The 15,248-nt window shown below is 42.8% G+C and overlaps 1 protein-coding gene across 2 annotated transcripts in view; it reads left to right on the plus strand.

Moving 5' to 3' along the window:
- FYB2 (FYN binding protein 2) overlaps positions 1-15,248 on the plus strand; it is a 34,696-nt gene that overhangs the window by 11,303 nt on the left and 8,145 nt on the right. Inside the window, exons 10-20 of one of the 2 annotated variants that reach the window (XM_065738332.1) lie at positions 918-1,035; positions 1,139-1,179; positions 1,473-1,536; positions 3,213-3,296; positions 3,691-3,719; positions 4,412-4,472; positions 4,986-5,078; positions 6,656-6,737; positions 7,460-7,616; positions 7,776-7,809; positions 8,264-8,383. In XM_065738332.1, coding sequence (XP_065594404.1) covers positions 918-1,035; positions 1,139-1,179; positions 1,473-1,536; positions 3,213-3,296; positions 3,691-3,719; positions 4,412-4,472; positions 4,986-5,078; positions 6,656-6,737; positions 7,460-7,616; positions 7,776-7,809; positions 8,264-8,273 — 773 coding nt within the window. In that variant the 3' untranslated portion in view covers positions 8,274-8,383. Of the gene's footprint in view, positions 1-917; positions 1,036-1,135; positions 1,180-1,472; positions 1,537-3,212; positions 3,297-3,690; positions 3,720-4,411; positions 4,473-4,985; positions 5,079-6,655; positions 6,738-7,459; positions 7,617-7,775; positions 7,810-8,263; positions 8,384-15,248 lie in introns of both variants that reach the window. The other variant, XM_065738325.1, reaches the window with a different exon arrangement.

A 15,248-nucleotide genomic window follows, 5' to 3' on the forward strand; every position in this document is an offset into this window, starting at 1 on the left:
TTCACAGTATTTGGTTGGTGTCTTTCTGTATGCAGTGTTGCTGGTTGGTTGACCTTGGGATGGCTGGATGCAGTTTCTGGTGGGCTGTTTTTAAGAAGTGCTCATGGTGGGCCTCCTGCTGCTTTCTTTTTTTCCACAAGAGGCTGGCTCTGGGAGCTTGTTTCCCCTCCCTCCATCCTTCTCTTCAAGGAGAGTTGCTTGTAGTGGCTTGTTTGGCAGAAATATCTGTGATTGACTAGAGCATTCTGCAGTGTTGCATATTTCTAGTGAGACTCACTGTGTACACTTGTGTTCATCTAGAAACAACATCTACTTTCATGTTTGTAGCTGCATTTCTATATTGTTCTAAGCCTTTCAAATTCATCAAGGGTTTGTTATTGCCACTGGACAAAGCCCTTCAGGAATAAGCTTTTCCTAACCTCATGAGGTGCAGTTCTCATGCTCTGTTTCCATCACCTCGTGGAAAGCTTTTCTGGGGGGTTCTCCCTCCTCCTGTCCTTCCCAATATTCTCAATGGATTGGCCTGTTATCTGTCTCAGCATCTCTACCAACTGTGCTAAGCTCTCCTACAATCATTTCTGCAAACAACAGTGAATTCTGCCCTGGGATTTTTTCAGCTGAGGCATCCTCTCAAAGCTGCCATAACTGAGAATACAGATGGATATTTTGTATTTCTTTGCAGCATCTTAGTTTTAAAGCTTTTACCTTCGAGTTTTATGATATTTATTTATTTAAAGTATTTTAAAGTTCTTCTGAAAGTAGCACTGAGCAGTGGCTTTTCTGAGCTCCTAGAATGGAAAGTATACCTGAAAGCTCTCACTTACCGTGGCATCCACTGTCAGCCTCAGCAGTTGCCCTTGACCTGAGAGAAGTTGCACAGAGAAGCTCCTAAAGCAGAGGTCCTTCCTCATTTTCAGTGTACTATGGTGCCCCCAAACCAACTGAAGACAGAACAACCTCAAGCCCAAACCATCATCAGCTGCTGCTGACAGCAGAGGATGTGTACGATGATGTGGAGGGACTTCAAGATAGAGTGTGAGTACGGATGGAACTATTCACTAAGGCTGAAAGGAAATGTCTTTTATAAACTGTGCTGCCATAAATTCCCATGTAATACTTTTTTCTTGCCTTCAAGCAGCCACGCATCAGATGCCTCAAGTCCATCTGCTTCAGACAGCAGTAAGTGCAGTGCATGGGGCTGCTTTTGGTTTGGATGGTGCCTGGGAGAAGATGTGAATGCTTCCATGTAACTTTCAGCATCCATAGTGTCTCCTCCTGGCCTGATAGCTCTGAATTCCCATTTAAGCCAGTGGGGAGCAATGTTTGCATCTAGTGCGGAATCCATGTGAACCACTTCAAAGCCTCTGTATGGGTAACATGTAGCAGCCTGGATGCAATTTACCCAGCAAAACTCACCTCGTTGCTACTGAGTGTGGTTTGTGATAATGGTGTGCCTTGGTTTTAAATTTCAGGAAGCAACTACAAAGAAACATATGAGGATGTTGAGGTTGGGAGTGATAGTCCAGCAAAAGAGGAGTAAGTTGCAACTTACTAACCTGAATTTCAAACTTGATCTTGCATGCCAGCTACTGGCTGGAAGCCTTATTTTCCTAATGCCACTGTGAGAAATTGTTGCATGGGTGGATTTCTTTCCCTTTTCCTCCCTCTTTTCCCTTTGCCTGACATTTAGGAAACAACTTCAGCAACTTCTTTTTTTATCTCCCTAAGCAGTAAGGCCTTCCTATGAGAGCCTGTAACGCTCTCCATCCAATGGAAGGATTCCTCTTGTAGAGCCCTGCTTCCATGAAATATGCAGGGCAATCTGACCCTCCTCTTGCACAAAAGTTTTGTTCAGCTGTAGCTGAAAAATGGCACCTCCTCACATGCTACAAGAGGTCATGCTCAGGGGAGAAACAGCGACATTATCCTTATAAAAGGGACAATTATCACAGACGTTTGGAAAGCTGAAAGGAGCCCGGGCTGTGAGCTAATGCCTGCAGATGATATGCTCTACAATACTTGCAATCTGCTCTTTTTTACAGGGCCTCTCATGACATTTGCTTTCAGAAGGTGTGTTATAAAAGCAATGAGTTTAGCAGCCTCAGGTTTATACGCTGTCTGGGTTTCCTTAGTGGATTAAGAGGTGAAACTTGAAGTTAGTTGTGTTTTTGCTTATTAGCTCTGTGAGGTTCCCTACCCTTGCAGATTTCCTGCATCTCTTTGTACGAAATAGAGACAGCCTCTGGGAATGGCACATGGGCTGCGGATGCTGCACACAATTACTGCAAGTGCATCTGGTGGCTCTGTTCTAAGGAGCAGCGTGGGAGGAATAATAAGGTGTTTCTGTACATCTGCTCTTCCCCTATGGATGAGGGACTTACACTGGTGTGCATCTGGATTCAAGTCTAGCGTGTGCCAAAGGGGGGTGGGGGAGCTATAGGAAATCTGAAACCCTGGAGGTGATGGGGCAGTTATTAAAAGGTGACAGCACCACTTCTCTGCAGATGCTGATTCTTGGGGAAATGGAGGAGCAGTGCATCTTTCTGGAGCTTGCAAAGGAATTTTACAAGAGAGCTGGGGCTGGAGTCAAGCTCACAGGGTTCACAATTCAGTATCTGAAGCCCCAAACCACTCTTAAAAACATTTTGTATATATGCAAAGATTTTGTTAATAGTATTTATGCATGGGTAATGTCCCCATGTGATGATGTTGGTTCTATGCTGCTCTTTCCATAGAAAATCACTGCAACTTTGCAGCCTCTTGTAAGCTCCAGGGAGAAGTTTGTACAACAGGTATATATGAAATATACGTGTAATGAAGAGTGGCATAGACCAACCTTCAAGATATCCTGGCAGACCACAACTCACATTAAAGGAGGACATTTTTGTCTTTTTCATTGGGAATTTTTTAACTCTAAATACATCTGGGTCAGAGAAGGACAGGAAAGGACTTAACATAGAGAAGTTCAAAGCTAAGCAAAAGATTTGGGCTTGGGCATGGTAAATAATCACCTTTTCCTGCATCTTTACCCATTCATTGGAACCATCTTCATCCTCGTGATGCTGCTAGGTTTAAAGTGTAGTGCTGAAGGAGGTCTGATCTTTGCTGACTCTCTTATCTGCTTCAGGTCCTCAGGGGATGTGAATATTGCAGCTCACATAATTCAGTGCCCACTGCCTCTGTAATTAGAGAATCTTTTCTGTTTTAAACAGAGCAGAAAAACAAAAGAGATTTGGAAAGCTGTTTAAGATAGAAAAATTGAAACTGAAAAATACCAGATTTAAGGAAAACTTAAGGTAAGCAGACTTTGGTCGCCTGATCCTTTTCCCCCTCTAAATCTGAGCCATTGTATCTGTGATAATTTGAGAGCAGAAGGTAAGGAGCACAACTTCACCTGGGAAATGACACTCAAACTGCTTTTGTCAACTTTTGGGGAGGTGCATAGCAGATGTGGCTGATGGGTCCATCCATGCAGCTTCCTTAGTGTCAGAAATATACAGAGGCTTATTTGACAGCAGCATCCCCTGGCACAACTTAAGATCCTTACCTCTCTCTTTTGCAAATCTGAGACCCCATGCACCCAGAACTGCTCTGCATTGCTTCAGCAGCAAGCCTGCTTGTCAGTGCTTGTGGCTTTATGGCCGATGCTGATGTGAAAGCTTGTTTCTAATAGCTTCTTCCTATCTTCAGGTTGTTTTCCATGTCGGTGCCAAATTTAGGTAAGCAGCATACATGTCTGGCACTTGGAAGTGTGTGTGGGTTTGGAGGGGTGGAAATGGAGAGTTGTACTGTGGAGAAGACTTTATGCATTGTACCTCTCTGAAAATAATGTAGCGTGTCAGTGTTCATCTGAAGGCTTTATGTGGGACTGTGCTACAATTAAGGGTGGGGGTTTTTTTTGTTGTTTTTGTTTTCTGGGTGTTTTTTGTTTGTTCTTTTATTGAAATGTTCTTTTTTGAAAGATCCTTCAGATTTTAATACGTCCTGTGAGGCAACATGGGAAGCAGTCCCTGCTGAACCACAGCAACTGCAGCTTACTGCAGAGCTTCACTGCTTCCCAGGCTGTAACTGCCCATTGGAGGGACTAAGTCACACCTTCTGTAAATGGGCTTGGGCATACCAACTGTCCTATGCACAAGCCTGGGGATGGTGATGGAGTCAGCATTCCCCATCTCTGGGGTGAGAACTCAGTCTAGAAAGTGAAGCTGGGGCTTGGAAAACCAAGCATTCTGCCTTATGCTGGAGTTATGGTTGGTCTTTGGAGCTGTGGGATCTCTCTTTTGCATTGCCTTTACTCCCTTGAGTTGAGTGACTTGTGGCACCCTCAACTCTCCTCTGCAATAAACTGCTTTGAGTAGTGGATTCAGAATGACCTTTCCTAATAATGTTCTCTGCTGCCTTTGGGTGCCAGCGGATGTCTCCCAGGAGGACGTGGTATACGATGATGTTGAGATGGAGCAAAAAGACCCCAGGTGAGCAAGGGTTCTACTAACACTCCCCAGGGAGATGAGTCTACTGTGGGGACTGTACAGTGCTGTGAGAGTCAGGAGAAGGTCAGGACCCTCTCCTCTGGAGACAGTCCAGATGCATTCTGCCTTTGTGTTTAATTTGGCAAGAATTATCCCCCCAAAAAATGTTTCTTTGACCATAGTGCCAGAGATGTGAAAAGGAGAGAGCTGCTTACTGCCTCACAGCGAAGCTGGGGTAGTTTTTCTAAGGAAGGAAAAGCTCAGCTCCCAGTGCTGATAATCAGCACGGTCCTGGCTAGCTCCTTGTCAGAAAAATTACTGTTAATGGAAACAGCATGTCTTGTGCCTGGCTGCCAGATGATGGCGGCGGCAGCGTGTGCCTCTACAAAGCAAGCTCATGTTTGTGTCTGGGTGGGAGCTGAGGGGAGCTGGCTTTGTACAGCATAGGTTTGGGGAGGGGATATGTCCTGCTGCAAAACCTGAGTTAGAACGGTGCTTTTCCCTCCCTCCTCTCAGGGAGAAGGATGACAAGTACAAAATGTGGATGCCGAAATTCCTGATGGGGAAAGAAGCGAAGGACCGATGGAGAAGCAGTGATGACGTAGAAAGGTCTTTATTGGTGTTATGTTTTTCCCATGTTTAATGTTGTGCAAGGCAAATCGTGCTGCATTTCTCTGAAGCCGTTTGGAGGAGTAGGATGCCTTTGCTTAAGCAAACATTTGGTGGTTGGCTGCTGCTCCAAGGCCCTTTTGGCAAACTTTATAAAAGATCCTGAATGTGGAATAAACTCTTGGATCTGAGCGGTATGTAAGTGGGGGATGCCTTGAGGGTCTCATCCTGGAGTTGTACCTGTCCTCTCAACTTAGCTGAGACAACAAGGAGTAATTGCTGCGTGTTGGGCAGCTTTCCTGGTGTGCTCAGTTCCATTCCCCCTCCAGTTTTCCCTTAATCAAATATTCAGCCTTCATAAATCAACTGTTGTTGTTTCGGAAATACCTTTGATTTCAGAAGACCCACATATACCATAATAATGTCTGTGTGTCCCCTTGCCTTTAATTTAAAGTATTGAATCATTGGGTCATCTCTTTAATTTTATTTTTCCCAGCCAGAACTACCACATTGCCTTTTGCTGTACCGTTTGTGCTGAAAAGCAAGCAAAAATAAGACTTCTTGTTACTGCTGCTGCAAAGCCTCATTTCCCTCTTAGATCAGAAAAGCGTGCACTGCAGCAAGCATTTTGTGTCCCATTCCCTGGGACTTCAAACACATGAAAATCAGTGATATATATTCCGGGTTCTTACCACAGAGTTCCTGTGTGGGGCAGCTGGAACACTGCTTGTTGTGTAGCACAGGGCTGTGTTATATGATTGTACAGAGCACCAGGAAGCTGATGCGATTTCATCTGCTCCTTAGAGAGCACAGGTCCTCCAGCTTGAGGCTGCCACTGGAAAATCTCTTAACAGCTTAGAAATCCTTGATTTCAACACTTACTTCCTCTTCCTCTTAAAATTAAGAGCATTGAAGTTAGCCAACTGTGACTTATTTATTGCAAGCATTGCTTTTTTTCCTCCCATCTTAGTTTTGAGATGAATGCCACAGCTGTAACTCTGTGTATAGACCAGAAAGAGTGGCAACTCCATCTCCATGGCCTTTGCTCCCCTTCACCTGGTTGTAAGAGCTTGTTTTCATTTTACAGTGCCATATAAAGTTCTGCCTCGGTGATATCCTGCTCCATCTACTTAAAAAAAAAAAGAAAAGAAATACGCAGAACTTTTGAACCCTGCTGTCATAAATGGCTCATGATGAAGGTTACCTGGGGATCCATTGTGTCTGAATATAAATAAAAGCAGGAGACAAATTGTTGGGGCTAAATTCAACTGCTTCTGAGAACTCAACTGATTTGAAACCCTTGATAAGTGTTTTTGTTCTCACACCACTTACAGGGAGAATGCTTGTTCCAAAAGGAGATACCAAATGGCTCAAGTTATGCTCACCAACACATTTGAGTCACATATTCACCCCTTTATGAAAAACAGCTATATGAGTGGTGTGCTTTGCACTCATAACTGTTTGTTGCAGCCAAGCCTGGAGCAAGGCTCTGGGTTGCATTACCCCCTATTTCCCAGTGCTAGAGACTATTTAAACAATGCTCAGAAGTGTGTGTTTCTCTTTCTCTCTCTGTGCAGAAGTATCTTTAAAGTTAAGAAGAGCAATGCAGAAAAAACTAAGATGGAAAAAGAAGAGAAGATATTTAGAGAAACATTCCTGGTACGTGTCCTTTTTTGAGCTCTAGCTGTGCCAGAGGAAGGAAGGATAATCTGTGTCATGTTTAAGAGATGCACGGTGAAAATTTATTGGCCTTTATGGAGGAATTTTTTCACTCAGAGGGTGGTGATGCACTGGAACAGGTTGGCCAGGGAGGTTGTGGATGCCCCATCCCCGGAGGCCTTCAGGGGAAGGTTGGATGTGGCTGGCCTAGTGGTTGGCAACTGTGCAGAGGGGTTGAAATTCAATGATAGTTGAGGTTCTTTTAAACCTAGGCCATTCTATGAACCTGTCTCCACTGGCAGAGATATCCAACTGGCCTGATGCTTTGTCTCATCGTCTAGGTTCTCCATCAGGGTTGTTGTCAGGTTTTTCATAGAACCATAGAATTGTATTGGAAGGGACCCTTAAAGGCCACCTAGTTCAACTCCCCCTACAATGAACAGGGACATACAGCTCCATCAGGTTCCATCTACCCTGACCTGGATTCATCTACTGTCTCAGTGGGCAATCTGTTCCAGTGCCTCACTACACTTACTTACCTTATATCCAATCTAAATCTCCCCTTTTTTAGTTCAAAGCCATTTTTCCCCTTGTTCTATCACAACAGGCCCCTCTTGCCCCGAGCAAAGCCTCACAACCTGTTCCCTCCACCCTTCCTCACTGCACTTAGAGACTTTGCACATCAGTGTGGAATAACATCTGTCTCCATTCTCTGTCTACAGTACGACAAGGAGATCAGTGTCATCAACACAGCAACTGCTGCATGCTCCATCACCAGCAAGAGGAGAGCTGACCTCCCGCTCACAGCTGGGGAACAGCTGGATGTGATCGATGTCACTGAGGGCAGCGCAGTGATATGCCGCAATTCAGAGGGCAGATGTAAGTCTGTAGAAACCCTCTGGCACGTGTGGTCAGCATGCAATCAGGTTTTAAGGAGCTAATTGACTTAGCAAATAACTATATGTGCTTTCTGCTGAGCCATTGCCACTATATTTGCTCAAGAATTTACTAATTTACATTTTTTTCCCCATTTCTCAGATGGGTATGTCCTAGTGGAGCACTTGAACTTCAGGTAAACTTGGATTTTATTTACTGCAATGCATATTTTTAAGGGCTCTTCCGACCTAATCCATTCTATGATTCCAATATTTTTTAGTTCCACTATATATGGGTATTTGAGATATAGAGGTATGTGCTTTAAACTTCTGAAGCCAGGGGAATGTTAACATAGACAGCCAGTATTAAATGGTAAATAAGTATTTCTTGTTTTATTCTGTTAATACAGTTACATGGGTTTGCAGTCATGACCTTTATAATTTGGGGATCTTTGACTGCCTTCAGATATTCCATATTAATTCGTATCTGCTGAGAACACGATCCACTCTGTGTGCGTTGCCTTGCCAAAACACATCCCTAAGCTCCCTGCTACAACTACAAGCATTTCTTTACATGCCCATGTGTGATTGCTACAAAAGAGCCTCTTACTGCCAAGGTGCCTGTTGCTGTGAAATTTCCTTTTCTGACAGGCAGTACTGACCACCCTGGAGCACCCCAAAGTGCTGATCTGAGCCTGGAAGAGCCCGTGTTTGTCAACGTGGGGAGCTGATGTCTTTGTAAATAAAGCTTTATTTTTAACACTTACTCTGGTAAGCATACAGGAGATTTTTTTATTATTATTATTTTTGTCTATTTTGAATGTCTTCTGATTTTTTTTTCTCAACATTAGTTACTTCCAGGGTTGTTCTCCCTGTTTACCTCTGAAATGGCTATGAAATTTGCATGAGGAGTCTTACGTAGTTTAATTACTCCGTGTCCATCTCTTACTGTCCATTTGAAGTACTGGAATTGCATTGTTTCCAATCAGATAACACCGAGTTTCCTTTCATTTTGATAACAGTATTGAGACAACAACTATTTATTGCATTCTTGCCTGATGAAGTACATAAAACAGTGGAAAAGTTGGCTAGTTCCTTTCCAAAATAAAGAAGGGGGGAAAATATTAAAAAGTAAATAAAGCCTTTAGTAGGAATGTACTTTATTTTTGAAAGCTAACATAGGCCTCCAAGCCTCATGAAAGCTGCTTTCTGGCAGCGGGTATTCACCCAACAGTTGTCCCTGTGTTTGGGATGCTGAGAGCTTATTTTAAGAGAAATGCTCCTTAAAAAAGTAGGAGGAGAAATATAAACTGCTAATGGCTCCTCCTCGGTGTATCCAGTGAATGCCTTTTCAAAAGAGGAAGGTAAAAAAATAACTGAACTCTGAGCTTGTTTTCCAGTAAGCTTTTTACATGGCTTTGGCAGAAAGAAGTGTGAACATTGCTGTGCTATGCAGCCCCTCCCCAGCATCATATCGGTGCGCTCATAAATAACCCTAAAAATGTAGGTGGCTCAATTAGAAATTATTAAATGTTCCAGGCTTAAGAAAACACAGCAAAATAAAAATGCTGTTTGCCACATGGTCATTTCAAAGCTGGCATCGAAGGAATCAGAAAAATAGAGCAAATATTTAACATTTACTTTCAAGTCTATACAGGCATTCTTATTTATTTTACCATGTGGTTACTATTAAGTGCGTTGGCCTCCATCCATCCTTGAGAGATGAGGGGGGAAAAAAAAAAAAAGAGAAATAAAACAACCCCCTTCAAACATGTGTAGCTTTGCGTGCTTGCCAGCCTAAATATTTAGATTTCTCCAGGGGAGATGGAGAGCTGGGGGGCTGAGGAGCATGCTTGGCCATGGAGCTGCTGGGGATGCGTGTCCTTTTCCCCTGGCCTCCCAGACTCTGTCCTGATGGCAACTGAGGAGCTGCGAGCTCACATGAGGGTTCTTCTCCATGGCCACGTTTAGGGCTGATCCCACTGGGAAAACTCCTGATTGCCTCTTTGCCCTCCTCTCTCCATCCCACATTACCTCTGTTAATGATGCTACGTGTGCTAGAAGTCTTGTCCATTGTGAAACACCAACATTTGCGTTGGTGTTGGCTGCAGCAAGCAGTTTGCTTGACACAAGGAAGCCTTGCAATGTGCTCATGCAGTTTTTCTTCGTGGATGGATGCCAGCACATGTACAGAGGGAAAGCATTTGATATGGGTTGACTTAAGACAATACCAAATGCTTTGCATTCAGCAACTTAGATTAGATTTCCTTGATTAAACCATAGGTTGGATATACTTAGGTCAAGATGCTGGTTAGGAAATTGAAGTCTTCCTTTTTTTTCTTTTTTAATAGCCTTGCAACTCTATCCTGATCAAATCAAAACTTAATTTGCGTGTGTTGTAAACTCTGTTCCTCCACATCCCTTCTCAAAATGAAAATCCCTGTGCTAACATTTCCAATTTGCTCAATCCAAGGGAGAACTAGAATTTCATCAAGCAGGTTGTATCACAGAAATTGTGATTAGAGGAGAGTGCAGATAAGGACGATGCTGGTGCATTTGATGCAGCTTTATACTTTAATGGGATTTGCATCCCTTTGCATCATGGGCATATATGAACTAGCCCTTAAATTATCTTTCAAGTTCTTTTTTTCTGCAATGAAGGATTATTTTTGCAAAACATCTTTGAATTATTTCTCTCAGTAGTGTGTCAGTCAGGTTCATCATCCCTATTTGATGCCTGCTGAAATTGAAGAAAACCTTTGGGCCTGCTCAGGATGTGTATTCTGACTCGGGCAAGCTGTTTTTGTTGCACTTGTATGTATTTTCACTCTCTTTCCTGTCCTTTTGTCCAGCTCCGTTAGTTTAAAGAATGGAATACTTTTGTCTCTTTTTATCTCTGAGTTTATTAAAGTGCAAATGTCAACCACGGAGACAGCTACCACATGCAGTGTAGTACACTGGGAACCACTTTCCACACCATCAACAAAAGGTAAAAGGCTTCTTTGTGATTATCTAATGCACAGTTACTTGCACAAAGGACAAAACTGAACCCAGGCTCTGTGCCCTTCCATCATGGCTATATCCAGATATAAATGTCAATTTCAATGATGTGGTCAACAACACTTTCCCTATAAGCTGAGAAAGTGCCAAGAAAGACTTAGGAGTCATAGACCTCAGTACTTTTCTGAGCTTCATGTCAGTGATATGTTTGAGAAGAGATGTTACTGCTCAGAGCTTTTAAAGTTCAGTATGTAATCAGAAGAATAATCACTAATATGCTTTGTAGTACTGACAACTACAGCATTGCAACAGGCCAGTCTGCTTCCTGTCCTGTGGAGGTGAGGACTGTCTGCCCCTGGCTGCTGGGATGTGCCACTACAGTCATCCTGGGATTCAGTTTTGCTTTGAGATTAAAAAAAAAACAACAACAAACCACAAATGCACTGAGGTACAAGATGTGTGAATGTAACATGATACAAAATACATGAACATGCTTTCAGCAACGAGAATATATATTACCATGTCTACAGTGCCTGCTCCACAGCTTAGTGAGATGAGGATAAATATTTCAAAAAACCAAAACAAACAACAAAAAAACCCAACAAAAAGCCTAGAAACGAGTCTTAGAAGTTAACTTCGATTTTGTCTTTAAATTAAGGCAGCTTCAGCAGGCATTTCAAGGCTTTTTGTTGGAAGCAGTCTGCTTTTGTAACTTTATTTGTGCTTTGCAGACAGAGCTCTGATGGACTGCTTAGTTCTCCTAGTTCTGATTTTCAAAACTAGTGAAGACACGTGCATGTGGTATCAGTTCTGCTGCAAAAGTCAGTGTTTGGTCGATAGGAATGATGTGGGAACTCTGAAAGCAGTTCATCTTTCAGGCATGGAAGAGTGGAAAAGCTCTGAATATAGCTCTGTAGCTCTCTCTACAACTCCCTGAAAGGAGGCTGTGCCTCTTCTCCCACATAACTAGTGATAGGACAAGAGGGAATGGCCTCAAGTTGCACCAGAGAAGGTTCAAACTGGAAATTAGGAAATATTGCTTCCATAGTCAGGTGCTGGAATGGGCTGCCCAGAGAGGTGGTTGAGTCACCATCTCTGGATATGTTCAGGAAAGTTTTAGATGTTGTACTAAAGGACACCATTGGTGGTAGGTGAATGATTGGACTGGATGATCTTGGAGGTCTTTTCCAACCTTGGTGATTCTGTGAACTGCTGAACCCATGTCTGAGAGGTGGACTGAAAATTCAGAATTACAGGAGGTTGTTTGCGTTTTGTAAATAAAAGATGAAGAAAATTTCCTGCAGGAAGGGCTCAGAAAGACAAAGGAAAGCATGAAGTGGAGAGCCCGTGCCAAAGTAGGAACCAAAGGAAGGTGACTGTAACAGCTACACAAAAGAATGGATCCTAAAACATTCCAGGAAGACACTACAGAAGCTGGAGCAGGGATTTGTTTGGTTCATTGTAGGGGAACAGATGGGAGATTCCGATTCATTTTCTCTCCTTCCTCTGAACCAGTAAAAGGGTGAAGCTAAAAACTGCACAGCAGATGGTACTTCAAGTATTTAGGCACACAGCCTGCAGGTATGACTCTGTGTGAGCTGTGGGATTCGTGCACCTTAGGAACCTTCAGCTTCCAGCAGCCCTAACGTATAAGGAAGGCACAAGTTAATGTCCTGTACTGGAGTCTCTTCCTTCTACACAGATGCACAAAAGATGACTGATGGTAAGGAGCAGTAAAAAGAAAGGGCATAGGCAGAACAGTTGTTTTATTCAAACTTCATCTATTCTGATATGAATTGGCATTATAATCACACAAAAAAATGTACGTACCACAGTTACAAACAAGTTGCTTCATTTTTTTGTACAACCCTGCCCACATTCCTGTCCTTGGATGCACAATTTGGACACACGTGCTTACCGTGCATTTCAGACCTTTGAAAGAAGGAAACTCCCACTGCCTTTGCCTGCACATCTCCTGGAAGCCCTGCATTTGCAGTGCATAAATATATTTGCCAACAGTACAGTACAAGCTGTTTCTGAATTAACACATCCTGAAGCTGGAGGTTAATGCTGAACTCTATCCTTTGCATTTTGTCACTCTCTTCAGTTGGGCTGAAGCAATGTTGGGGCGAATCTGTGGCTTGCAAAGCACAACTGTTAGTGGTTGATGAAGAATTGCACTTGGAAGAATTCAAGTTTGCTTAGTTCCAATATATCTGATACACCCTGCTTTTCCAGGTATTTGTGCATGTACTGGTAACTCAAAAACCAGAACGCAGTGTAACAGTGCACAAATTAAACTTTTACTCCAAAAAGCATAACTGGAGGTCGATAGCTTTGTAACAGCTGCGAACCAGAAAGCAGCCTATTCCAAAGTAAAAAAGAAAGATAAAAACAGTGAAATTTCTCCAAACATCTCAAAACGTGGAAGGCTGTTTAATAGACAGCTTAATCTGAGCTGCTCACCAGGGAGGTCCTGGGCAGGAGCACGTAGTGACCACCTGGCATGGCTTGACTCCTTGCTGCAGTGCTTCGGCATTTGTCTGTAATCCTGAGGCACTCCTGTTGCCTTGGCAGGGTAGGTTTTGCAAATCTATATATTAATTAGTGTTTGTACAAGTCTGAGAAGAATGGGTCTGAGAAGACCCATTTCTTGTGTTCAAGAAATGCTTAGGTGCTGTACTAAGGGACATGGTTTAGTGAGGAAATACTGGTGGTAGGTGGATTGTTGGACTAGATGGTCTTGAAGGTCCTTTCTGATCCCAAAATGCAAAGTGTCCCAAGGTCTTATTCTCCACTCAGAAATCCCACACATCTCAAGGAACCAAATATTCCTTCCTGGGGGATGTGCTGCTGTTGAACACCACTAGTCCTGCTCAGGGAGACAAAGGTAATTTTAAGGCAAGACATTCTTACGTGCTCCTGAACTGCAGATTACATGTAACACACAAATACATTATCAGCCAGGCCACACTTGTTTCCAGAACAAGTGCCTTGGCAGGATGCTGAATTATGAGTGATGACTTAAACAGCCTTTTACACTCCAATATGCCTCACAGCAGGGGTACTCCTAACTATTTCCTAGATGTTTCCTGACTGTTCCCCTGGCTACTCAGTCACCCACTCCTGCTCCTTTCCGAAGGGGCTGATCTCCAGCACTCAAATCATCCCATGCTGCTTGCCTGGCTGGGCTGGCATCTCAGTGCTGATCTGAAAGCTGCTAAGGAGCTGAACGCTGCTCAGATTTGGCTCTAAGTAGTTCTTTTGTATGCAAGAGTCAGATTCTCCCTTCTTCCTCATAATGGAGCACAGGAGATGCTCGTTGTCTGATGCCCACCACTACCAAAGCTGTCCTCCACCCAACAGTAATTATTTCATCACACTAGCATAATAAAAACTTGTTAAAAAACATAGGATTAATACAAATATTTCCAGTGTTTCCTTTAAAAATGATATTGTTCTGCTGTTTGCAATCTGAACACTGTTGTATTGGATTCCACATACAAGAACTCAACAGAAAAACTGATGTTTTTTTGGCAGATTTCTACTTTGTGCAGCTTCTGATAAAACTGAAGCTGAAAATTCACATGAGTGAGAATCAAAGTGTCATCTGTAACAAAAGTAAGGCAATTTTGTGTTCTTAAAAAAAGGGGACTTTGCACTGAAAAAGTGTCCACTTATCTGCCAGTAGATGGCAAAAATATCCTGTATTTGTCTTCAGTACCTAAAACGATTAGTACAAAAGGTTTAATGTGTCATTTCCTCCTTGCTGCTTATAGAAACTTTCAGAAAGTATAAATTAAAGTGCAACTGTACACACACACACACGCACACACACACACACACACAAAAAAAAAAACAATCAATAATTCTTAGCAAAAAACATCTAGGGACATAAGGAGATATGAAAATGATGGGTTCAGGGTTGTTTTTGAAGTTGAATGACTGCATACCTAGGATCAGCAACGTTGCTAACGTTCTCCTTTGTTTTGTTTCTTAAAACAAATCCTAAAAAGGAAGAAAATAACCCTCCCAGGATTTTTTGGCAAGGTTTTCATAAAGCATTTGTTCCTTGACTGATCAGACTATTAAGTTCCTTTGCAATCAAATAAATGGAATTAAATACCATAGCAAAGCCAAGCAGATGCCAACACTGTCCACTAGATTAAGCCTACGCAATGAGAAGTAATAATTCTTTTAAACAAAGAAATCCTCACACATGCACTAGAGTTTACCCTTGAATAACAAGAATCTTAACCTGAAAAATCCTCATAGTTTGTCTTAAAATATAAAACCCTATCCTTTGGACAGCAAGTAGCAAGAAACAGTGAAACATTCATGATATCCCTGCCTTCTCCGCCGTGCCGCGAGGTCCCAACCTGTTCCACATCAGGACAGCAGAGCTCTTCAGATCCTGCAGGTGAAGGCAGGCAGCTTTGGCAGAGATTCTGGGGTGGTGACAATGGGCAAAATCTTCCTACAGGAAAGGTGAGGGGTATGTGCACCAAAGCAGTGATGCAGAGAGCCGGATCTGGGGGGCTCAGCAGTATCCTGCTCCATATTTGCAATGGGTGATTTGCACGTGCCACCCCTCACCCTTCTTTAAGTAGGGTGAAAAACAAAACAAAACAAACAA

Source organism: Cyrtonyx montezumae, unplaced genomic scaffold (genome assembly GCF_038088225.1).
Source record: "Cyrtonyx montezumae isolate F1298 unplaced genomic scaffold, pur_monq_1.0 scaffold_1, whole genome shotgun sequence".
Taxonomy (NCBI): domain Eukaryota; kingdom Metazoa; phylum Chordata; class Aves; order Galliformes; family Odontophoridae; genus Cyrtonyx; species Cyrtonyx montezumae.